Source organism: Culex quinquefasciatus, chromosome 3 (assembly GCF_015732765.1).
Source record: "Culex quinquefasciatus strain JHB chromosome 3, VPISU_Cqui_1.0_pri_paternal, whole genome shotgun sequence".
NCBI classification, from domain to species: domain Eukaryota; kingdom Metazoa; phylum Arthropoda; class Insecta; order Diptera; family Culicidae; genus Culex; species Culex quinquefasciatus.
Window position 1 is genome coordinate 5,686,382 of NC_051863.1, and position 26,738 is coordinate 5,713,119.

The window sequence follows — 26,738 nt, forward strand, 5'->3', positions numbered from 1 at the left end:
GTTAAATTTTGTACCGTCCAGCAAAACAAATGGCGTGCTTGTGTTCGTGAGAACGGGCTTAGATAACTCTATTACTGAATCGTTTACTGAAAATTCAGTGAAACTTAAGTGAATTTCATGTTTTGGCCGAGGTTTTGGCAATGTTTTGACAAAAAAAAAACAATAAAAAATAAAAAAAAAGATTTCTAAAATTAAGCAATTTTGAAATTTAAAAATCAAAGTAAAAAAATATTAAAGCACAAGAAAACATTTTGAGCTCGATAGCCCGGAAACTTCGAAAAATAACAATTTGTCAATTTTGGTGTACAATGGTAAAAAACACGATTAAAAACCATTTGTGATCACTTTTTTTCATTTTAATGCAAAAAAAAAACTATTGACAAGACAACATTTTTTAGATGGATCAACTATGGTCCCCTTGGAACGAGCTGTCAAGTAGGAACTTTTCTGTCAAGAAGGACCGCGAGGTTAATTTTTCCAAATTGATTTAAAAATCCATTTTGACCTCTTTGTGGCCGTACAAAGGGTCGTTGTACTCAGAAAAATAAGCTTTATCGCTGTAATCAATAATATCAGCAATCTAAGCTTCATTTTAGGACCCAATTATCGATTTTTCGGGTACTGGAATCACGAAATATTCATTACAGTTTATCGTAGGTCTCTAGCCTCGTTTCTGACCTAAATTTTGATTCGAAAAATGCTCCATATTGATCAGATTTTTTGTAAAGGATATGGTGGCATACCGCTAGGGATACCGTAACGTTTATTATAAGGCTTTCTAGGCCCAGTGAAAAAAATATAATTTAACTCAAAAATGACGAACTCCTCGTCTCAATGTCCTGATGCAAACAATGATCGAGCTGTAGCTGTCACAGCCCTGCGAAGTATGTTGGCTGACATATCGGGCAGTCAGTCAAATAAACCAGCTAGAAGTCGCTTGACAAAAAAAAAATTGCTAGAAAGAGATAGGAAACCTGATGCAAACAAACGTCCAGCTGTCATGTAAACATACTTTGAATGTGTTGGTAAATTTCTGACTAGAAAGCCTTATGTACCGACGTGAAGTTTTTTTTTGTAATTATGTAAATTGATAATTTTGTAATTTTTTAATCATTTTTTTTTAAATGTACTATGTGGTCTTTCTTGACTAAAGTTAGTCCATTGTGAAATGTTGTCTTGCCATTTTTCGCACTATCAACATTTTACATAACTCAAGGCGACAACCAAAACGCAAAAGATCAAAATTTTGTTGAACCTTTTCAGCAAGGCTTTCACGCTAGCTTTCACACCTGGGTGTTTTTAAATATTTTTTCTAGATAATGGTTCTTATGGCCATATATCCGTTTACGAAAATTATAGGCTAGTTTTGGAAATTTTGATTTTTTGGGTCATGTATGACCCATCAGGCCTAAAAGGGTTAAAAGACCTTTTCAAAAAAACTCCAAACATGAAAAATAACAAAGATAGGTGCTCCCCTTTGCATTTATGCTTAAATCTCCGCAATCTTGTATTTTGCCTAAATATCAGTGATATCGAATTTCAAACACGTTTTAGTTCGATAAAAACCAAATTTTCTTGCTTTTTATACTTCATTCCGCATCACAGTGTAAAACCCAGCGACCACTCCCCCGATATCGCGATTTGTTTACGTTTTTTTTCTATTCGTATCCCACCCCACCACCCACCGAAAAAGAAGTGTCAACAGTTCAAAAGCATCCCTGCCCGCGAGTCGGCAGCAAGGTCACCTTGAGTCGCGTTGAGTTTCAAAAATCTTCTGGAGTGAGGCGGATCGGTTCTTGAGTTCGGTGCGCGTCGAAAAAGTGTGTGAAAAATTTGCAAATACCGGTGAAAACGCGTTGAATTAGTGCACCCTGTTATCGAAGCTGGTAAGTGCCGGTCGGAGGCGCTGGAATTTGACGGAATTTTGCGACGTTCTTGGTTCCGAGATTTTGAAGGATATTTTGAGCGAAGATTCTCCTTGGCCCCGATTTTCCGGGGCTGGGTCGCATGGATCAAATCTGTGGGTGGAGAAATTAATTGTGAGAAATTGAATTAAAATCTTAAACTGGATTAAGTGACCTAAATTGTCCTGCGACGTCTATTTACGGTTCCCCTCTGGCCTAACGATCTGCGGAACACGTGAGTTATTTTCGAACGGGGCCGTTCGTCTGAAGGCCAAAAGGTCGTCACGGCTATGTGCGGTAATTCCTGGGACCGAGGAAGAGAAGGGAAGCAGACAAGAAGATCGGAAAATTTCTACAAACAAGAGTTTGTTTTCATCGGCGGCGGCAGTCTCGACGGAATCGGTTTACCAACAACCAGCTCAGCTTAGTACACAGCTGCACAGCGATTCAGGAGGTCGAGGTCAGCCTGATTCAGAGTTTAATTAGAAGCGCGTCGGATTTGCAGCTCTGGGAGGAACGAACGAACGAACAAGCGGCGTTGGGATTCTGAGAGGAAAGTGAGGAAGTTGGACGCGTGCCAAACCGGGGTTGACCGCGGATCGCAATGAGGCGGAAACAAGAACTAGAGTCGTCTGGCGTCGATCGAGAGAGGATTGCGTGATCGAACGAGATCAATTAGCTTGATCAGCTGTGGGGTAATTGAACAGCAGGTCGTTGATGTTGTGAAATTTGACGCCATAAAAAGGCTTAGATTGGAATTGAGTTGTGTGTGTTGAAAATACTGAGTCAAGCGATTGCTAGAATCGATCTCAATTATTTTTAGCAGTAACTTTTTTAAGTCCCCTTCTGGATCGCAAATTATTTTATTGTTATCTTATTTCAACTCAAATTTCCACAAATATGGCAGTTTATTATGCCAATGGTCAAGACGTTTTAAAAATTATTAAGAAAACATTTTGTTTAAGTCTCAAAGAAATTTATTTTTGATGGCCAAACATTGATTAAATCCCTATTTTATTGATATTCAATAACTTAAGGCTCTGAAAGGCACCATTTCCGATCGGCCAAATAAGAAAAAAATAACTATATGTAAAACGCTTCTACAAACAACACAAAGAAACCCGTTTTTTGATGAATACGTTATGAAAAAAGATTTGTATTTTTTTTCTAAAACAAAGATGGCCGCCAAATGGCCGATCGTGAATGATGCCTTTCAGAGCCTTAAAAAATACAACAACAACGAAAAATCTTCAAAAAAAGTTGCACTTGCGCCAAATTTTTCCAATGAAAATATCTTGATTTCAAAAATGAATTAATTGCAGCTCAAGCGTTGAAGTTTGTATTTAAATTGATAGCAAAAATTCATTGGGAATAACTTGGTTTCGGGATATTGCTTGTTTCGCTTGAAAATAACAGTGCTGAAAAGTTCATTATATCACTCATTTGAGTGCCGAAATGCTCAACTTTTAGCATTTGTTTCGGAAGTAATGCTTTTCGACACTATTTTGGGCTTTTGATATGATCAAATTTACAGACGCCAAACTAGAGCGAGAAAACAAACATTTTGGGATTTTAGGTGTTAAGGAGAAAAAATAACACTTCAAACATTTTTTTTACAGATTTTTTAAATTCTTAATAAAAAAGATTTTTTTATTAAAGAATAAATTTTTGGATTCTTAAATAAATGTTATTAATTTCGAAAAAAAAATCTGTCCTAAATTTTTTTTTAATATTTTTTTTTATAAGAGGGACAAACCGTGGTTTCTACAGTTCAATGAAAAAAAAAAAGTTTTAAAATGCATTTGTTTGCAATCTTTTTTTTAATTTCTAAGTATAAAGCTGGGCCTAGACAGTGAAAAAATATAATTTAACCCAAAAATTACGAAATTCTCGTCACAGTGTCCTGATGCAAACAACGGTCGAGAGCGCGAGCTGTCACAGCCCTGCGAAATATGTTGGCTGACATATCAGACGGTCATTCTATAAAAAAACATCTGGTAGTCGCTTGACAACAAACTTTTGCTGGAAAGAGACAGAAAATCTTATGCAATCAAACTCCCAGCTGCCATGTATACATTCTTTAAATGGGTTTGTAAATTTCTGACTAGAAAGCCTTGTTGATGAATTCTTTTGATCATAGAGTTATCTAGGTACGATATCACGCACACTAGCACGCCATTTGTTTTGCTGGCCGGTACAAAATTTAACCTCACTTTTTTCGTGTACGTATACGCAATACATGAGCACGTAGATAACTCTATTGTTTGCATCAGGGCACTGAGACGAGAAGTTCGTCACTGTTGGGTTAAACTATATATTTTTCACTTGGCATAGAAAACCTATATGATAATAAACGCAGGAAAATTCATTTCTAATTGTTTTCAGTTGATTCGACTTTTATTATCACTAATTTTTTTTTAAGTTAAAAAAATGTTTTGCACGGAAAAAAGTCAATTCTCCAAATCGTGATTTGTGCTCATGAATTTGAGAATCACGAAGCACTATATTCACGTTTATAGTGCAAATCTGGAGCAACATTTGAAAGGGGCGGTACGACATTGCTCTTACGGCCTTTCGTCCCATTTAAACGCGTGTAATGAAAGGCCGTAAGAGCAATGTCGTACCGCCCCTTTCAAATGTTGCTCCAGAAATGCACCATACTCATGAATAAATTCCTTTGTGGTTCTCAAATTCATGAACACAATTCAAGATTACTGGAATTGATTGCTAAAATAAAAAAAAAAAAAAACAAACTTCCCCTTAGGCCGTTGCAAATATTTTTCAAAGTTTATGTTGCCCCCCCCCCCCTTCCCCCCTCCTCGCCATGGTCGTCCTGAATAACCAGAGGGCAAAAAAAATATTCGGAAAACATCAAAATTTTAATGAAAATTTAAGTTTAATAAACTAAAAACCAGTTAAAATACATTTTCTTGCATTTTTAATCTAATTTATCATGTTTGAACTCCTTCGAATATATTTTAAATTTTCGTGAAATACCAACGTAAGTTTTTTTTTTGCAAAAAAAAAAATCCGTCAATACCTCGATATTTTGAAAAATAATAATTGTTTGTTCCCAGTTTCCCATTCGTTTAAACATGAAAAGTTCTTTAAAATTATTTATGAGAAAATGTTTGAATTAAAACTGAGTTCAATAGTAGTTTATGCAACAAGTTGCAAAAAGAAGATTTTTTCAGCACGAGTTGTACATTTATCCAACGAGGTTTACCGAGTTGGATAAATACGACGAGTGCTGAAAAAATCAATGAATGCAACGAGTTGCTTACAACATTTTTTGCGATTCCGAAAAACGCTTATTTAATGGAATTTTATGTCAAACATTCATGTGTTTAGTAAAATCATCGTTCAAAACAAAACAAAATTGAAAAATGTTACTTTTCGATACTAGTGCTGAAAAGTTTCACAGTGGAATTGCAAAAAGTATTTTATATTATTTATAATATTGTATATTTTTGTTTGATCTATGTATTTTTAATTTGTTTCTAAAATGTAACAGTGATTAAAAGGCTGGTACAAGTTTTATTCAATGCTGAAAACTAAATTTTAAATTGCAAGCTAAGCTCCCAAAATTTTGAAGAAAAAAGTATCACATATTGCTTTATATTTATACAGTTTAAATGCTATTACCGAAAATTGTATGATATTTTTTTCCTAAAATTTTACTAACGAAACGAAACTATTGGCACTACGCCCCCCGGGGCATGGCCTTCCTCTAACGTGGGATTTCTGCTCCAGCGCCTCTGACGAGACAGGAGAAACCGGGACCGACGTTTTACTTCACCATCCGATAGAAGCTCAGTGGATAAGGCGGGAATCGAACCCGCGTCTCATAGCATCATCGGGATCGGCAGCCGAAGCCGCTACCCCTGCGCCACGAGACCCACATTTTACTAGTGCATTTTTTGATTAATTATACAAAAAAATAAACAATTTAAATTTATTGTTTAAATAGTTACAATCAACTATATAAGTTTTTTTTCATAAAAAGATGATTTTTTCTGCATTTTTTTTGCCCGCTGAATTGTTGGGTGATTTTTGAAGGGGCGGGGACAAAATATTGAAATAAAATTTCCAATAATCTAATTTTAATAAATATAAACCTTCTTTAACAAATGTCAAAAAGCTCAGAAAATGCAAATAATTTATTTTTAATATTTTTTTTTTCAAAAAATAATAAGTTGATGAAAGATTTGGCCTAATCTGAAATTTCCTGAAAAGATGATTTTTTTTTTCAAATGTTTTTTCGGTGTAGTCCAGCCCGGGAGCATGTTGACAGCTTCCATACAAACTGAGCGTACCTCTTTTTGTGGGCCCAGTGGGCCTAAGATGGCGGCCTTCGATGTTATCTAGCCAAACATTTGATAATGGCAAATAGTTTAAATAAATATAGTTTTTGTCTTATTTCGGTTTTAAACGGCAAAATAAGCATTCTGGAATCATTTTGTTGAAAAAATTGTTCAGAGATACGCCAATTTAAAATATTAGTCTCGAAAAGTTGGAGGGAGCGTGCCGCGAAAACCGTCACGAAAAAAAAATTTCCCATGCAAAGTTTGAGTTGCGTATTTAATGGGCGGACTCCGACGAGGCCCACTTGCCATCTGTCGGTGGATACGCGCAACTCACGAAAACTGTCATGTTAGGGGACGGCTGGTGTAGTCTTAATTTATTCCTACAACTTTGCCTGCTGAATAGTGGTTCGCAAAACGGCCCCAATTTTGAACTGTCAAAGTGGAACCAATTTACGGTTCGCCAAAAGTAGAGAGTATTGTTATCGATCATTAACAATTGTTTTTTTTTTTTTTTTTGCAAGAATAACACATGTGTGGCTTTTAGAACCTGGTGGTGAAAATCTTAAGAAAGTTGAAGGCGAGACCATCATTTTTTATAATTATGAACGAAAGTTTTTTACGGAGTCGATGCGGTTGTAACTATCCATCCATGCTCTGTTTGTTGGATCAGCTTCGCTAGAATTAGAGATGTTTTTTCGCTGGACAGCTGAAAGATTCCCAAATCAGCCAGAGAATTTATCTTCGTCACGCGTAAAAAATAAAAACCTATTTAACCGATCAAAACTTAAAAATACGCACAATTTTCCAGCAAAAAAATCTAGCAAAACATTGTAATAGGGCTGAAGCCGAAATGTAAACAAAGAGTCTATCTTGCTCGTTCCTAATGTAACAATAAAGCTGACGTGAGCAGGATAGACTCTTTGTTTACACTTCGGCTTTGGCCTTTTAACATTGTTATGCTTGAAAAGTGAAAAACTAGGCAACATGAAACAAATACTATTGATTATAAAACAGCTCATTTACCTGTAAGAAAAAAGTCATGCTTGTGCTTGAGCAGCCTTCTACTTTGTAGATGTAAACAAAGTGGGATCATTCAAAAATCACGTTACGCATTCTCTCTATTCATCACCCAGATTAAGCATGCTAATTATTAAAAGAACGTTTCGGCGTACACAGCAACACAACCATGAATCACGTCGGCGGCGTGCCTTTCGAGTGGCACAGCTACTGAAAGGACTAGTTTTGACGAAACAATTAAGCATGATTGCATTTTTTTCGAGAAAGAAAATTAGATTTTATTTTTGCGATTGTCAATTCAAGGTTAGACTGTTCTCGCTTGATTGCCTCTTCTTTGGTGACCCTAATGGAAATCAATCCCATGTGATGGACGACGAATTGTTTTGGTTTCCACTATCACAACCCTGAGATTACCAATAACAAACCTGCCTGGATCGTGTGCCACACTCGTCCATGCATTTAATCCAGTCAGTCAGTTAGTAGTTTGCCTGCTCGGGCGCCTGCAGGTTCTAACTCTAGCTTTCTCCGGTGTTTTTTTGTTCAGTTTTTGAAAAGTCATAATTTTTGCTGCAATCATGATGATCCTCAAAAGAATTGGTTCTTTTCTGAACGCTGAGGTTGTCCACGAATATCTCATTGTTAAACCAAACTCAAATTTTAATTCTAAAACTTCTCGATCCTCCCCTTCCAGAAGCTGCCACTAGCGTCCGAGGTCAACATGTCGGAACACGCCGCCGGGTCAATCAAGCTGGCCATCCACCACAACGACAAGGGCGAGGGCACGCTGTACCGGCTCAAGAAGAACTCGCTGATCCACGTGCACCCGGGGGCGTCGCTGCTGGGCCGCCGAGTGGCCATCTACTGCAACTACCCGGCCGACGGTGAGTTTTGAGTGTCTTTCGATCGCTGGGGTCGCCTGGCGGACGATGAAGGTCGTCGTCGTCGTCGTCGCGAGGGAAGTGATAAGAATTTTTTTTTTGTTTGTTTCGAGTAATTTCTTTCCGTTGGAGTGAGATGAAACATCTGTTTTCGGAAAAAAGTGTGTTTCTAGGTCACGAGAATGTAATTTGGTACTGTTGTGTGGGCAGGTCATTGAGAGCAAGTGAAAAGAACCGTTTCGAAAATTGTATTGTGTGAATCACACGGAAAAAAAAATGCTGCGTGGAGGAATATTTTTAGCGACAACGATGTGCACGAGATGCAACGATGTGCTGTAATCTGTGAAGTGAAGTGCAGTTGTTGTTTGTAAATATCAGATTATGAAAGAAGAAAACATTGCATTGATTTCGTCAACTCTTTTAATAATCTCGATTGTTCTGACGGTATTGATAGGCGATCCACTGAAAGAAAGGCGCATAGTAATGTCACATGTTTTACACATGAATCTGCCCCATACCACTAAGCATGTGAATGTCATGTGAAAATCATATCAAAATGGTTCAAAATGCGATGCGGTAAATTCAAGTGAAATTTTCATCATAATTAAATGAAAAACACGTTACCTTCAAGTGTCATCGCACATGATTGTCACGTGAAATCCTTGTGAATGTGAAATGGGAATCACGTACTTTTTTTCCTTTTGTTGCTGTTAAATATCGGTAAAAAAATCCAAAAATTGTTTTTTTTTATTTTTCACATTTTATTTCACGCATATATTTAATTATCAACAACACATAACTCTTGGTCATCCTCATTCACTGGTCACTTAAGTACACATCGTACTGTCCGCAAATACTCTTTCGTGGACAATTTTGCACTTTCGGAGTCCTCGAACACCAGCACTGAATGCTCCTAAAGCTGCATCCCAATCCGGTTCACAGTAATCCGCAGGATGTTTTGCACTTGAAAAAAGACTCACGAACTTGGTTTCCTGGAATCAAAAAGTATTATGAAACTTCTTAGCAAAGCATTACTTTATAATTGCATCATTACTTACCATCGTCAAAATAACGATTCTTTGTGAAAATTCAGACGAATACCTTGAATAATTGAAATAAAAAACGAGTTCAAAAGACGAGCTCAAATCGTGAATTTTTCCTTCTCGCCATCTTGCTTATTGATTTGCTGAACTAATTTGCAACACTCGACATTCAAATTCAAAACATCTGGTTTTAACGTGAATTTCCCTTCACTATCAAAGGAAAAGTCAAATGGGGCAAATCGAAGTGGAATTCACTTGAATCCGCAGTGAACACCATGTGATAAAAGAGTGAAGCGGTTTTCGGTTGGGATCAGCTGATTTCAAATGATTTTCACATCAATGGAACCAGAAAAAACTATCGAAGTCATTGGATAAGCATGTGAAATTATCGTGATGATTTTTGGAGCAGCTCACGTGAAAAAACACTTGAGTTTGCTATGTCAGATTTTTTCAGTGTCTGTACAATGATTGCATCTAGCTCTTTACAAATCCAGAGTTTTTTAAAAAAGGTCCTGTAAACCAAATTTTCATTTTTTTGCTTTTTTGAATACCCGTGACTCAAGGTTTTTTTTGAATTAAATATACTTTATTAAATCTTTCTTATAATAATTACATTTGGTCTACATAATAAGTGGTCAGCTGTGGCTCTTCACGTGACTCAAGGTGGTTCTAAAAACACTCAAAAAGCAAAAAAATTAAATTTGGTTTATAGGACCTTTAAAAAAAAAGACATTTTTAATTTTGTGGCCACAAATTGGAAAAAAGACGAGAGCAATTCTCTACCAAAACCGGAAATGGATTTTATTTGTATTTTTTTTATTTGGCTCAAACTTTGTGGGGGCCTTCCCTATGACCAAATAAGCTATTTTGCGTCATTGGTTTACCCATACAAGTCTCCATACAATTTTGGCTGCTGTCCATACAAAAAGTGTATGTAAATATTCAAACAGCTGTAACTTTTGAGTGAGTTTTCTGATCAATTTGGTGTCTTCGGCAAAGTTGTAGGTATTGTTGAGGACTTTTGAGAAAAAAATAGGTACACGGAACAAAAAATTGCAGATTTTTTTATCAACTTTTTTTTTACTAAAACTCAATTTCCCAAAATCCGTATTTTTTGATTTTCGAGATTTTTTGATATGTTTTAGGGGACAAAAATCTGCAACTTTTGAGCCATAGAGATACATGGTCAAAAAATCTGCCGCCGAGTTATGAATTTTTGAAAAATAGTGATTTTTGGAAAAAATCGAAGTTTCATGCAAAAACAAGTTTGACATTATTTTTTAATGCAAAATTGAATTTGCAATCGAAAAGTACTCTACAGATTTTTTGATAAAGGGCTCCGTTTTCAGTTTGATTTTAGCGAAATATTTGCAGTTTTTTAATTTTTAAAAATAGTGACCACAAGTGACCATCTCTAAAAATATTTTTTTTGAAAAGTTCAAAAAATTTGCTATAAAATGGTCTAAGAGACATTGAAGATTGGAGCTCGGGTTGCTGAGATAGAGCCGCTTTAAGAAAAAGAACACGAAAATTGAAGTTTTCTTAATCTCACCAAAACAACCCACCATTTTCTAATGACGATATCTCAGCAAATAATGGTCCGATTATCAATGTTAAAACATGAAACATTCGTAAAATTTTCCGATCTTTTAGAAAAAAATATTTTGAAAATATTCAATGTTTGGCAGTTCTACTTTTCAGCAATGAAATGAGTGTTGAAAAGTTGAACTTTTCTAAACTAGTATGGAAAAGTAACATTTTTAAATATTTTTTTGTTTTGAACGGTAAATTTACTAATACATGGATGTTGTAAACAAGTCGTTGCAAAAATTTAGTTTTTCAGCACTCATCGTATTCATCTAACTCGGTAAACCTCGTTGGATTAATGTACGACTCGTGCTGAAAAAATCATCTTTTTGCAACTTTTTGCATAAACTGCAATTTTTTTTCGAATGAACGGGAAATTGTACGATTGTTTAATTGTTTACATTAAAAATCGGACACATATCATGTCACTTAAAAAATCGATGCTATTTGAGGATTTTTTATGAGTCGTTTTTTTCTCAGGGGTACTAAGCAAGATCTACAACACTGCCAAAGACACCAAATTGAACAGAAAATCCGTTCTCAAGATACAAGTTTTTGAATATTAAAAAAAAAAGTTGGGACAAATCCTTATTCTTGACAGATTTGTTCTACACGGAGAAAAAAGAGTTCCCAAAATCGTGAACACCCGTTCATGGAATTGGGAACCACGAACAAAGTGTTCAAATTCCATGGTACGTTTTTGAAAATCGTACAATGGCATTTGAACACTTTGTTCGTGGTTCCCAATTCCATGAACGGGTGTTCACGATTTTGGGAACTCTTTTTTCTCCGTGTACGCAACTTTTTTTCCCCTCTTAATTTACTGAGAGATTAAAATAATAAAGAGAACGCTAAAGTTTACTCTGCAAAGAAGCAAGAGGATTTCAGGGAAAAGAGAATTTCTCTCTTGTCTACTGTCTTGCTTCCCTCCGTTATTGTTAACAATATTGTCTATTTTTGGGTTCGTGAAGTTTTTGAACCATTTAATTTATTATTTCTGAATATTCATTAACAATTTTTTTTAAAGTTATAAAAAAGGTCTAAACCAGCACAAGTATTTACATTTACAAGTTTCGTTTAAAGCAAATGCTAAGACAGCAACCATGTAACTCTCATTTATCTTCAAATTTTCTCAGAGAGAGAAGAAGGCAAAAGAGAGTTTCTCTCATGCTATCTGGCTTGCTTCTTATTTTTGCTAAAGTTATTGAATGTTTTGACGAAATTAACCAAAAAAAAAAAACATTTGCAACTATATTTTTATTATTTTTAAGTTGAGTTTAAAATGAATCAATAAAAAAATCCTGCTCTCTCTCTCCCTCTTACAGGCAAGGACTTTAACCGCCACGTCTACACCCAGCTGCAATGGTGCTCGCCGACGGGCACTCTGCTCTCCCAGTCCGGCGGCAGCAAGTTCGTGTCGATCCGCGATGTCGACTGCTACTGCACGGTCCACCTGAACCACTCGGGCGCGTACCACTTTTACGTGCAGTACGAGGGCGTGGAGGGACCGCAGGCCGGGCTGTATGTCCAGGTCGAGCCCAATTTGACGGTGGGAAAGGGCGACTCGTTGACGGTGCTTCCGCTGGAGGCGATCCGGTGTCAGACGGTGATTGCCAAGTTGATGGGACCGGTTGGGAGCTGGGAGGCGAAGTTGCGGGTGGCGAAGGAGAGCGGTTACAATGTGATTCACTTTACGCCGATTCAGGAGTTGGGCGGGTCGCGGTCGGCTTATTCGCTGAAGAACCAGCTGAAGGTGAATCCGGACTTTGCGAACGATAAGGATCACGCGGTTGGGTTTGAGGATGTTGAGGGGGTGGTCAAGAAGATGCGGCAGGAGTGGGGGATGGCGTCAATTTGCGACATTGTGTTGAATCATACGGCGAATGAGTCGATTTGGATCCGGGAGTACGCGGAGTGCAGTTATAACTGTTTTACGTGTCCGCATTTGAGGCCGGCTTTCTTGCTGGATGCCATGCTGGCGAGGGTTGGGGAGGATGTGGCGGCTGGGTTGTTGGAGCACGTTGGAATTCCGTCGGTGGTGGAGACGGCCAATCATTTGGACGCGCTGCGTTGGCAGGTTCATACGAACTATTTGCCCCAGATTAAGCTGCACGAGCTGTTCCAGTGTAATATTGAGAAGTACATGGCGCGGTTCAGCGAGCAGGCGTCGAAGCAGAGTCCGACTGCGGCGCAGGATGTTCCCGAGGGGGATCTACAGCTCAAGCATGACCCGGAGTATCGGCGGTTGGGGGCGGAGATTGATTTTGACCGGGCGATGCGAACGTACAACGTGTTCCGGAAGGATTGCTTTGACGAGGACAGCCGCAAGAGGAAGTGCGTTGAGGCGTTCCGTGCCAAGTTGCAGTGGTTGAACGAGGAAGTCCGGAAGGAGATTCAGGGTCATCTGGATTATGCCATTGAGAACTGCTTGGCGGGGACAAGGTACGAGCGGGTACAAGCTGACGGTCCTCAGGTGAAGGGAATCTCGGTCAAGTATCCGCTGTTCATGAAGTACTTCACTCAGTACGGCGTTCAAGGAAAGTCGCTCAAAGACATTGAGGAGATGATGTACGGCGGTCCGGGCAAACTCTTCATGGCGCACAACGGTTGGGTCATCAACAGTGACCCGTTGAAGGACTTTGCCCGTCCGCAGGAAGGCACCGGCAATGTTTACATCCGCCGCGAGTTGATCGCCTGGGGTGACAGCATCAAGCTACGGTACGGCGACAAACCAGAAGACAGTCCGTACCTGTGGAAGCACATGAAGGAGTACGTAGACACCACGGCCCGTATCTTCGACGGCGTTCGGCTGGACAACTGTCACTCGACGCCGCTGCACGTGGCCGAATGGCTTCTCGATTCCGCCCGCAAGGTCAACCCAGAACTCTACGTCGTAGCGGAACTATTCACCAACTCCGACTACACAGACAACATCTTCGTCAACCGCCTCGGAATCACCTCCCTAATTCGCGAAGCCCTCTCCGCGTGGGACTCGCACGAGCAAGGCCGTCTCGTCCACCGTTACGGCGGCGCCCCAGTCGGAGCGTTCTTCCCCTGCCCCAAGCGCATCCTCGCCCCTTCAATCGCGCACGCCCTCTTCATGGACCTGACCCACGACAACCCATCCCCAGTCGAGAAGCGCACCATCTTCGATCTAATCCCGTCGGCAGCACTCGTTTCCATGGCATGCTGCGCAACCGGCAGCAATCGCGGCTACGACGAAATGGTCCCGCATCACGTGAGTTACAAATTAGCCTTAAAAATTAAACCAAAAACCACTGACCGCATTCCCCCCTGACACAGATTCACGTGGTGGACGAGGAGCGCCAGTACCAGGAGTGGGGCAAGCACGTCGACAAAACGACCGGCATCGTGGCGGTGAAGGAAGCGCTGAATCTGCTGCACGGTGGGTTGGCCACGCGCGGGTTTGATCAGCTGTTTGTGGACCAGATGAATCCGGACATTGTGGCGGTGACGCGGCACTCGAGCCAGAATCACGAGACGGTGATTTTGGTGGCGCACACGGCGTTCGGGTATCCGAGTCCGTGGGCGGGACCGACGGGAGTGCGGCCGCTGAGGTTCGAGGGAAATCTTCTGGAGATTGTGTTTGAAGTGCAGATTTACAAGAAGTAAGTTGGTTTTAAATCGGGTGGTCTAAGTCTAAGTCGGGAAATCGGGAATAGGAAAATCGTGTTTCAAAAATCCTTCAAATCCAAAATTCTAAAACTTATAAATTATTACTCCCAAAAACATAACTAGTTGAATATTCGTCAAAATTAATTATTGAAAGTTTCTATTTTTATTAACTTCAAAAACACAACAAAAACCAAAACATAAGAAAAAACAAAGCTGCAAATAAAACAAAACATAATAAATTAAAAAAGAACTCAAAACAATAAAATAAAAATAATATTTTAAAAATTCAAAACAAATTCGAAATTAAAAAAAAGCTTTCAAGAAATTGAAAAAAACAAAAGTAAAAGGGAAAAATTGCTCCTGCGTAACACGAAAAAACCCAAAAAAATAAAAATCAAAAGTTTCAAAAGTTCTTTCAAAAAATTTAAAAAAAAATCTATACAATTAAAACATATAACAAATAAAAAAAAATACAAAATCAATACAATTGTAAAAAAGAAAGCTCAAAGAAAAAAATATTAAAATCTTAAAAAAATAAAAAAATACATTTTTGAAATTAAAACTTTGAAAATTTTGAAGTTTGAAAAAATATTTAGAAGCTTAAAAAACTAAACTTCTGAAAAAAATAAAATACAATTATAAACAAAAAAATATAAAATAATAAAATAACAAGCCAATAACAATAACAATTTGAATGCAAAAAGTGTTTTAAAATGCATTTTACACTAGTTCAATGGTTTTGCAATCATTAGTTTTCAGAAAAGGAAAAATGTACGGAGACAAAAAAATCATCGAAAAATTTTTTTTTGCGATACTTAACATCGAAAATTTTAAAAAAATCATAAGATGTTTAAATCAACCCAAACATGCTAAAAATGTGAATACAAAGAGACGAGTTGTTCCTTTTAATTCCGCTATATATTTTAATATCTTGACAGATACGTATTTCGTCTACTACTTGCAGACTTCATCAGTGTTCTGTTCTCGACAGAACAGAACACTGATGAAGTCTGCAAGTAGTAGACGAAATACGTATCTGTCAAGATATTAAAATATATAGCGGAATTAAAAGGAACAACTCGTCTCTTTGTATTCACAGTAATGCATTCTGCTAAAACGCTCAACCAAACCACAATGCTAAAAATGATTTTAAACGCAGCGGAATGCATTTTAAATCAATTTCCTTTGAAATTTTGAAGTTTTTTTTTTATTTTTTTTTGACTCCTGGATTTTTGGACCAACTTTGAATGGGGGTGACGAAAACTTTAAATAAAATTTGTTCCAGCCCAATAAAAAAAATCTGAAAATTAAAATGAAAAAACAAGAAAATTCTGAAAGTTAAACAACTTAAAAATTTAAAAAATAAGACTTCTCAAGGTATTGAAAAAATATAAAACAATTCTAAATAGATAAAAAAATAAAAGCTTTAAAAAATTTTAAAAATCTTCAAATTATAACATATAAAAAACATCAAGACATGAAAAAATTAAAAAAAAATCACAAATTCAAAATTATAAAAATAAGAAAAAACATAAAAATTTAAAAAAAAATAAACATAAGAAAAAACATATTAAAAATATTTATTTAAAAGATGAAAGAAAGACTATTTTTTGCGAAAAGAAGCTGTTAAAAAATATTTAAAAAAATCAAAGATTAAAAAAAATGCTTACGGGTTTGCTCCCGCATCAAATGGAATGATGCAGGAAAGAAAATAAATTATGCAGGGAAAATTGGGGAAAGGATAAAAAATCGATAAATTTAAAAACAATTGAAATAAAAATCTAAAAATAAAAAATCTTAAATCACTAATTCCAAAAATTCAAAAAAGATTAAGAGATCAAATCATTGAAATTATACAAAAAAATTAAAACGAATTAATATAGAGATAAAAATTTAAACAAATAATTCAAATAATTCAAATAACTCAAACAATTCAAATAATTTAAATAATTTAAAAAATTCAAATAATTCAAATAATTCAAATAATTCAAATAATTCAAATAATTCAAATAATTCAAATAATTCAAATAATTCAAATAATTCAAATAATTCAAATAATTCAAATAATTCAAATAATTCAAATAATTCAAATAATTCAAATAATTCGAATAATTCAAATAATTCAAATAATTCAAATAATTCAAATAATTCAAATAATTCAAATAATTCAAATAATTCAAATAATTCAAATAATTCAAATAATTCAAATAATTCAAATAATTCAAATAATTCAAATACCTAATTCAAATAATTCAAATAATTCAAATAATTCAAATAATTCAAATAATTCAAATAATTCAAATAATTCAAATAATTCAAATAATTCAAATAATTCAAATAATTCAAATAATTCAAATAATTCAAATAATTCAAATAATTCAAATAATTCAAATAATTCAAATAATTCAAATAATTCAAATAATTCAAATAATTCAAATAATTCAAATAATTCAAATAATTCAAATAATTCAAATAATTCAAATAATTCAAATAATTCAAATAATTCAAATAATTCAAATAATTCAAATAATTCAAATAATTCAAATAATTCAAATAATTCAAATAATTCAAATAATTCAAATAATTCAAATAATTCAAATAATTCAAATAATTCAAATAATTCAAATAATTCAAATAATTCAAATAATTCAAATAATTCAAATAATTCAAATAATTCAAATAATTCAAATAATTCAAATAATTCAAATAATTCAAATAATTCAAATAATTCAAATAATTCAAATAATTCAAATAATTCAAATAATTCAAATAATTCAAATAATTCAAATAATTCAAATAATTCAAATAATTCAAATAATTCAAATAATTCAAATAATTCAAATAATTCAAATAATTCAAATAATTCAAATAATTCAAATAATTCAAATAATTCAAATAATTCAAATAATTCAAATAATTCAAATAATTCAAATAATTCAAATAATTCAAATAATTCAAATAATTCAAATAATTCAAATAATTCAAATAATTCAAATAATTCAAATAATTCAAATAATTCAAATAATTCAAATAATTCAAATAATTCAAATAATTCAAATAATTCAAATAATTCAAATAATTCAAATAATTCAAATAATTCAAATAATTCAAATAATTCAAATAATTCAAATAATTCAAATAATTCAAATAATTCAAATAATTCAAATCATTCAAAAATTCTTAAAATTTTTAAAATTCTCAAAATTCTCAAAATTCTTAAAATTCTTAAAATTCTTAAAATTCTTAAAATTCTTAAAATTCTTAAAATTCTTAAAATTCTTAAAATTCTTAAAATTCTTAAAATTCTTAAAATTCTTAAAATTCTTAAAATTCTTAAAATTCTTAAAATTCTTAAAATTCTTAAAATTCTTAAAATTCTTAAAATTCTTAGAATTCTTAAAATTCTTAAAATTCTTAAAATCCTTAAAATTCTTAAAATTCTTAAAATTCTTAAAATTCTTAAAATTCTTAAAATTCTTAAAATTCTTAAAATTCTTAAAATTCTTAAAATTCTTAAAATTCTTAAAATTCTTAAAATTCTTAAAATTCTTAAAATTCCCTGGAGATGGAGCCACACGTTGCCGTCGTTTCAGGGCTACTTGCAAAGATGGTTTCCGATGTTGATATATATCACACATTTATTTTATATTTATATACTTGTGTTGATAGAAATCACAGCTTTTATAATATGTAAAATTACAAGATATTGAAATTTTTTTATTCGAGTCTCAATATTCTTGTTCGTAAAATCTGTTAGAAACAGGTTTAAAACTGTTTGATAATGGGGAGGAATAGTTAGTTTTTTTGTAACTTTTTCTAGGTTGTTTAATAATTCCAGACTTCAGTTATGTGTAAGCCAGTTTAGTAATGCTATCAGAATTTCTGATTTCAATTGAAGTGGTATACTAACCATTCTGAATTGTCAAAAATCCATAGAGTCTCGATCAATCAATAATGAAATGATATCGGACAAAATTCGTTAATCTGTTGAACTAACGGTTTTCGGATTATGGTTGTATCGATCATTGTTGCGAATCGAGGATCTACTGGAGTTTTGACGATCAAATAGAGCCTAACATTTCAAAAGGACACACAGGTGTGAACAGGATTGTGTCTCTTTCACTCAAATTACATAAGATATATGATAGGGATACACTCTTGTTTGCAGAGCTTGTGTGCCATAATGAAATGGAAGGCACGAAATATTCGTCTTAACAACGAGTGATCAACTTGTAAAATATGAACGTTTCATTAATGTTAATTGTTTTTGGAAGCAGCAAGACAGGTTTTAAAAATAGGCAAAGAAATGTTTGGTTAAAATTTCGGGGATTTGAGATTCAAGTTACTTTCAGACAGTTTAGTTGAGGTTGTTGTTTCAAGTTAGTTAGTTTTTCTGAAATGAATAATTGGACATAAATGATTAGTTAAATTAAAGTTAGTTGCAGTGTACGACAAGACTACTGACGGACGCGACAGGACGGGGTCCAGAAAAAATGCCCCTGACAAGTTAGTTTTCATCTTTCATTTTCCAGTTAATTTATTTGATTACCTTTAGATTTGAAATACATCATAGGTTCCCTTTGTATAAATCTCAATTGAGTTTTTGATTGAATCATAATTTCAGATTTCCTATATTCAGTTTTAAAGTTAGATTAACGTAACTGCTCAAGTCATCCAAATTCTTACTACTCACACCTACACTAATTTTCTTTCGCCTTCCCCCTCCCGATCCCCTATATCTTCCGGTGGTGTTCATTTGGTATGCAATACTAGTTCGGCCACTACCCTTTTTTCCACAAGAAACCGGACTTGGACTGACTTGAGGCCGCGTCCCCCACCTTGCTCCGTAAAACGAAAACGAAAACGAAAACGAATTCTTAAAATTCTTAAAATTCTTAAAATTCTTAAAATTCTTAAAATTCTTAAAATTCTTAAAATTCTTAAAATTCTTAAAATTCTTAAAATTCTTAAAATTCTTAAAATTCTTAAAATTCTTAAAATTCTTAAAATTCTTAAAATTCTTAAAATTCTTAAAATTCTTAAAATTCTTAAAATTCTTAAAATTCTTAAAATTCTTAAAATTCTTAAAATTCTTAAAATTCTTAAAATTCTTAAAATTCTTAAAATTCTTAAAATTCTTAAAATTCTTAAAATTCTTAAAATTCTTAAAATTCTTAAAATTCTTAAAATTCTTAAAATTCTTAAAATTCTTAAAATTCTTAAAATTCTTAAAATTCTTAAAATTCTTAAAATTCTTAAAATTCTTAAAATTCTTAAAATTCTTAAAATTCTTAAAATTTTAAAATTCTTAAAATTCTTAAAATTCTTAAAATTCTTAAAATTTTAAAATTCTTAAAATTCTTAAAATTCTTAAAATTCTTAAAATTCTTAAAATTCTTAAAATTCTTAAAATTCTTAAAATTCTTAAAATTCTTAAAATTCTTAAAATTCTTAAAATTCTTAAAATTCTTAAAATTCTTAAAATTCTTAAAATTCTTAAAATTCTTAAAATTCTTAAAATTCTTAAAATTCTTAAAATTCTTAAAATTCTTAAAATTCTTAAAATTCTTAAAATTCTTAAAATTCTTAAAATTCTTAAAATTCTTAAAATTCTTAAAATTCTTAAAATTCTTAAAATTCTTAAAATTCTTAAAATTCTTAAAATTCTTAAAATTCTTAAAATTCTTAAAATTCTTAAAATTCTTAAAATTCTTAAAATTCTTAAAATTCTTAAAATTCTTAAAATTCTTAAAATTCTTAAAATTTTTAAAATTCTTAAAATTCTTAAAATTCTTAAAATTCTTAAAATTTTTAAAATTCTTAAAATTCTTAAAATTCTTAAAATTCTTAAAATTCTTAAAATTCTTAAAATTCTTAAAATTCTTAAAATTCTTAAAATTCTTAAAATTCTTAAAATTCTTAAAATTCTTAAAATTCTTAAAATTCTTAAAATTCTTAAAATTCTTAAAATTCTTAAAATTCTTAAAATTCTTAAAATTCTTAAAATTCTTAAAATTCTTAAAATTCTTAAAATTCTTAAAATTCTTAAAATTCTTAAAATTCTTAAAATTCTTAAAATTCTTAAAATTCTTAAAACTCTTAAAATTCTTAAAATTCTTAAAATTCTTAAAATTCTTAAAATTCTTAAAATTCTTAAATTTCTTAAAATTCTCGAAATTCTTAAAATTCTAAAAGTTTTGCCTTGGTCCGGGTTTTCGTGTGGAAAATGATTTAAATGATTTTTTGACAGTTTTTTCTAGATTGAAAAAATGCCAAATATTTGAGGTTTAACAAATAATGATTTATTTTCAATTTTTAGGGCCGGCCAAACGTTCGACCGTCCGTCCGAGTTCAAAAAGGACGAGCACTACATCAACGGCGTGAACGAGTACTGCGTGGACCTGCGCAAGAACCTCAAGCTGGAGGAGTCGGACATTTTCCGCAAGGAGGCCATCATCGACGGGAACACGACGCAGCTGGACTTTGTGAATTTGAAGCCGGGCTCGGTGGTGGCCATCCGGGTGGCGCTCAAGGACAGCGTGAAGCCTCACTTTGACAATCTGCAGGAGCTGGTGCGGGAGTTTCATTGTGACAAGGGATCGCGGTATGCTGAGTTGCAGCATTTGCTGGGGAAGTTGGATTTGGTTGATTTCAACAATTTGCTGTATTGTTGTGCGGAGGAGGAGCGAGACAATGGCGGGGGTCCGTACAATCTGCCTGGGTATGGAGATTTGGTTTATTGTGGGTTGCAGGGGATTGTTTCGATTTTGAGCGATATTGGACCGAGCAATGATTTGGGCCATCCGTTGGCGAACAATTTGCGGACGGGGGATTGGCTGATCGATCACTGTTCGTTGCGGTTGAAGAACTATCCGAATTTGGCGCCGGTGGCGAGTTGGTTGGAGAAGAATTTGGCTGCGCTGAAGCAGATTCCGCGGTACATGATTCCGAGCTACTTTGACGTGATTTTGACGGGGGTTCATCGGTTGGCGATTGCGGCGGCTTGCAACAGGATGACGGATTTCGTGCGGCAAGGGTCGACGTTTGGGAAGAGGTTGGCGTTGGGGTCGGTTCAGTGTGTGAGGGTTGCGCCGTCGGCGAATTTGCCAAAGCTCAGTCCTAATGTGAACGATCCGAAGCCGCCGGAGCGCTGCTCGACGTTGGCCGCTGGATTGCCGCACTTTGCGACCGGTTACATGCGCTGCTGGGGTCGGGACACGTTCATTGCGCTGCGTGGACTGATGTTCCTGACGGGTCGGTTCGACGAGGCTCGGTATATGATTCTCGGATTTGGTGGATGTCTTCGTCACGGGTTGATTCCGAACTTGCTGGATGGTGGGTTGAACGCACGGTTCAACTGTCGGGACGCGATTTGGTGGTGGATGTACTGCGTGAAGTTGTACGTCGAGGAAGCGCCCAATGGTAAGGCGATCCTGAAGGACAAGGTATCTCGGTTGTACCCGACGGACGACAGCGAGCCGAAGGCTCCTGGTGAGTGTGACCAACTGTTGTACGAAACGATCCAAGAAGCGCTGGCTGTACACTTCCAGGGGCTGTCGTACCGCGAGCGTAACGCCGGAACTCGCATCGATGCGCACATGAAGGACAAGGGCTTCAACAACCGGATTGGAATCAACCCGGAGACGGGCTTCGTGTTTGGTGGCAACAACGCCAACTGCGGCACCTGGATGGACAAGATGGGCTCGTGCGACAAGTCCGGCAACCGGGGCGTCCCCTCGTCACCGCGCGATGGCTCGGCCGTCGAGTTGGTCGGTCTGCAGATGGCCAGTTTGCGGTTCATGCAGCGAATGGCCGAGGAAAAGGTCATCCCTTGCACCGGCGTTGAACGCACCACCAACGGAACCAAAACCACCTGGACGTACAAACAGTGGGCGGACAAAATCTCCGACAACTTCGAGAAGCACTTTTACGTGGACGAATCCACCGACAGCAAGTTCGTCAACAAGAAGGGCATGTACAAGGACACGCTCGGCTCGGAAATCCCCTGGACCGACTTCCAACTCCGCTGCAACTTCCCGATCGCCCTCTGTGTCGCCCCCGAACTGTGCGACCCCAAGCACGCCTGGAGAGCGCTCGAAACCGCCAAAAAGTACCTGCTCGGACCGCTCGGCATGAAGACGCTCGACTTCGAGGACTGGGGCTACCGCGGAAACTACGACAACTCCATCGACAGCGACGACAAGTCCGTCTCGCACGGCGCCAACTACCACAACGGGCCCGAGTGGGTGTGGCCAATCGGGTTCTACCTCCGCGCCCGACTCTTCTTCGCCAAGGCCAACGGACTGCTCAAGGAAACGGTCGCCGAAACGTGGTCCATCCTGCAGACGCACCTAAACGAGCTGCAGCGCTGTCACTGGCGCGGCCTCGCCGAACTCACCAACGAAAATGGCGCCTACTGCAACGACTCGTGCCGGACGCAGGCCTGGAGCATGGGCTGCGTGCTCGAAGTCCTCTACGATCTGGAAAAGTACGAAAAGGAACTCTAAATACTCAAAACTCGTGTTTAAATTGTTTATGTTGTTTTCAAATTTTAAATTGTTAAGTTTTGCGCCACGTTGCATAGAGAGAGAGATTATATTTTTATTCCCACGCAGCTTTTGGACACAACGGACAAAAGCGCGCAATTTGCTGCCATAAAAAAGCACACACTCACACAAAGAGCTAAAAGCCGCGAGCAAAAATTAGGTAGTACGCGCAAAAAAAAATATCATAACTGTTCAAACGTGGATGTGCGCGCGCCAACTACAAAGATAGTGCAGTGTGCTTCGACACAGAACAACGGAACAAAAATTTGCCATAGCATGTATGAATAATTGAAATAAAGTGATAAAATTCACTGATAAATGTGTATTGCTGGGGCGTTTTGTGTTCAATCCGAAAATTTGTCCTTTTGTTAGGGAGGTTGTTGTTGTTGCTGTTGGCGCGAGTAGAGCTCAGAATTCAATTCAATTCGGGATGAAATTGTTTGTGACCCATTTTGGACCGCGGAAAACGTTTTTGGGAGTTAATTTAATCCGCGATGGTGGATGGACGGGATTGATGGGGCTAGAGGTGAGTAGTTATTGAAATTAAAGAAACTGGAAGAAACAGATTGAGGTGCAATGCTCAGATAATCGATTCATTTTCTTGTTTCAAAAATCACATTTTATCAAAATTTGAACCTGGGTTTAAAAATTCTAAATAACTTGTCTTGTTGATACTCTTGAGGTCTCATTTAAGTTAAACAATCAAAACTAAGACAGCGAAAAAAAAAAACATTTTTTTTGTCTTAATTCGATTATCTCAAGTGGAATTTTTCCGATGCCTTCAGATAATCAAATCTGGACTGTATTTTGTCGGGGGGGTCTAAGCAAACTATTTTTTTTTTAATTTTGTCATTGGTTGCTGAGATAAAGCCCTGCAAGGAATTACAATAACGCTACTCTTTCGAATCTCATTTTTCAATCAATGATATCTTGGAAACTTAGAAACCGATTTTTATTGTGAAAAAGTGTAACTCGTGTCAAATAATCTCAACCTTTTGACAACAGAGCAATTCTCTACCAAAACCGGAAATGGATTTTTTTTGTATTTTTTTATTTGGCTCAAACTTTGTGTGGGCCTTCCCTATGACCAAATAAACTATTTTGTGTGATTGGTTCATCCATACAAGTCTCCATACCATTTTGGCTGCTGTCCATACAAAAATGGTATGTAAATATTAAAAACAGCTGTAACTTTTGAGTGAATTTTCTAACCAATTTGGTGTCTTCGGCAAAGTTGTAGGTATTGTTGAGGATTTTTGAGAAATAAATAGGTACACGGAAAAAAAATTTCTTTTCAAACTTTTTTTTCACTAAAACTCAATTTCCCAGAATGCATATTTTTTGATTTTCGAGATTTTTTGATATGTTTTAGGGGACAAAAATCCGCAACTTTTGAGCCATAGAGAAACATGGTAAAAATAATCTGCCACCGAGTTATAAATTTTTGAAAAAATCGAAGTTTCATGCAAAAATAAGTTTGACATTATTTTTTAATGAAAAATTAATTTGCAGTCGAAAAGTACTTTACAGATTTTTTGATAAAGGGCTCCGTTTTCACCGAAAGTTTGATTTTAGCGAAATATTTGCAGTTTTTCAATTTTTAAAAATAGTGACCATGAGTGATCGTTTCTAAAAATATTTTTTTTGAAAAGTTCAGAAAATTTGCTATAAAATTGTCTAAGAGACATTGAAGATTGGACCTCGGGTTGCTGAGATAGAGCTGCTTTAAGAAAAAGAAACACGAAAATTGAGGTTTCCTAATCTCACCAAAACAACCCACCATTTTCTAATGACCATATCTCAGCAAATAATGATCCGATTTTCAATTTTAATACGTGAAAAATTCGTGAAATTTTCCGATCCTTTCGAAAAAAATATTTTCATTTTTTTTTAAATCAAGACTATCATTTTAAATGGGCGTAATATTCAATGTTTGGCCCTTTTAAAATGTTAGTGAACTTTAGGAACGGTCACTCATGGTCACTTTTTTTAAAAATTGAAAAACTGCAAATATTTGCTAAAATCAAACATTCGGTGGCTGTATCTTGAAAACGGAGCCCTTTATCAAAAAATCTGTAAAGTACTTTTCGATTGCAAATTCAATTTTGCATTAAAAAATGAAGTCAAACTTATTTTTACATAAAACTTTGTTTTTTTCCAAAAATCACTATTTTTTCAAAAATTCATAACTCGGCGGCAGATTTTTTGACCATGTTTCTCTATGGCACAAAAGTTGCGGATTTTTGTCCCCTAAAACATATCAAAAAATCTCGAAAATCAAAAAATATGAGGTTTGGGAAATTGAGTTTTAGTGAAAAAAAAGTTGATAATTTTTTTTTTTCCGTGTACCTATTTTTTTCTCAAAAGTCCTCAACAATACCTACAACTTTGCCGAAGACACCAAATTGATCAGAAAATTCACTCAAAAGTTACAACTGTTTGAATATTTACGTACCATTTTTGTATGGACAGCAGCCAAAATTGTATGGAGACTTGTATGGGTGAACCAATGACGCAAAATAGCTTATTTGGTCATAGGGAAAGCCCCCACAAATTTTAAGCCAAATCAAAAAATACAAAATATAAAAATGGTCGAAATCGGCCGATTTCGTAGAGAGTTTTCAACAATATTTTAAGATTTTTTAAAATCACAAATAACATTTTAAAAGGGCCAAATAATTCGTTTATGCCCTTTTATTTGTATTTTATTTTCTTTGATACTTTTCAAAAATCTCAATCTAAAAAAACATTAGGCTGGTACAAATATTTTTAAAAGGCTCTATTTCCCAACCTTATTGTGGAACTCGATCAAACTGACCATTTGATAAAATTTAATCGAATTTAAACAACGAGGATGCGTAAATGTAGCGTGTAGTTGGTAGTTGTGATGGGTAAAGGTCTGGGATTCGCCCTAAGCAAGCGATACGACCATTGGCATAAATGAAGTTAACTGTTAGATATTTATTCTCAAGGCAAGCAATCGGATGCTGCTGATGAGACAATTCCCGTTTAGATTAAGTGAGGTTTATTATTTTAACAGGATTGAAAATTTATTCTCAAAGCACGCAGTCGGATGCTGCTGCTGAGAAAGTGTTATTATTATTTCAGTGTATTTTATATTTTAATCCCGACGCGAATATTTGTTTGAGATCTAATCTTAGACAGCCGGCTGTGGAAAGATAAGATCCATGCGCCTAAATTTCAATCATCATTTATTCCAATACGATTCATTGTTATGTTTACGCAAAAAAACGGCCTTATTTTGCTTGATTAAAAATAATTGCTTGATTAAAAATATTTTTTTTTACAGATTTTGTTTTTTTCTTTATTTTGACTTATGTTCGACTGATGGTGAACAGTTTGACATAACTAATTTCATAATAGATTCAATGTAGCTTTAATATTGCCTTTGATAACTTTTTGTTCTGATTTGTTAAGGTTATTAGAGTTGGAAGAAATAATTAAGCTTGGTTATTACAAAAATGAAAAAAAAAAGAAATTGTAGGACAGTAATGCTTTCCTGGGCAGAATTTCCCGGGAAACAGGAAAAATATTTTTTAAATCCCGGGATTTGTTAGATTTTTTTTTCATTAAATTTGTTATGTTTTTCAAGCTTAAAATCATAGAATTAGCTCAATATGTGATAATCTATGCTTCAATCTAAACAAATTTTTAGTTGGTTAAAAAAACATATTTAGTTTAAAAAAATAAAATTGTTGTTTTTTGTTCTTTGTTGTGCTTTGGATTTTTAAACAATCATCATTTTTAATCCAATGTGATTCAAATTATTTATCATTTGTAATCTTGAAATTCTTATTAA

The 26,738-nt window shown here is 35.0% G+C and overlaps 1 protein-coding gene across 3 annotated transcripts; it reads left to right on the forward strand.

Moving 5' to 3' along the window:
• The first annotated feature begins 1,704 nt into the window (after positions 1-1,704).
• On the forward strand, positions 1,705-23,243 carry LOC6054693 (glycogen debranching enzyme). 3 transcript variants are annotated; one of them, XM_038260330.1, is made up of 5 exons: positions 1,705-1,886; positions 7,920-8,109; positions 12,062-13,974; positions 14,040-14,365; positions 20,692-23,243. In XM_038260330.1, exons 2-5 carry the CDS (start codon positions 7,947-7,949, stop codon positions 22,877-22,879), a joined length of 4,590 nt encoding a protein of 1,529 aa, XP_038116258.1. In that variant the 5' UTR covers positions 1,705-1,886; positions 7,920-7,946; the 3' UTR covers positions 22,880-23,243. The 3 variants fall into 3 exon arrangements, with proteins under 3 accessions (XP_038116258.1, XP_038116259.1, XP_038116257.1); XM_038260331.1 differs by having other exon boundaries at positions 7,923-8,109; XM_038260329.1 differs by lacking the exon at positions 1,705-1,886 and adding an exon at positions 7,702-7,845.
• The last annotated feature ends 3,495 nt before the right edge of the window (positions 23,244-26,738 follow it).

Bases quoted from the DNA above. Each gene is read 5' to 3' on its own strand.
- LOC6054693 (XM_038260329.1), top strand. From the start codon at position 7,804: ATGATGATCCTCAAAAGAATTGGTTCTTTTCTGAACGCTGAG. The intron at 8,110-12,061 runs GTGAGTTTTGAG...TCCCTCTTACAG, and splicing joins CTGCAACTACCCGGCCGACG to GCAAGGACTTTAACCGCCAC. The intron at 13,975-14,039 runs GTGAGTTACAAA...CCCCTGACACAG, and splicing joins ACGAAATGGTCCCGCATCAC to ATTCACGTGGTGGACGAGGA.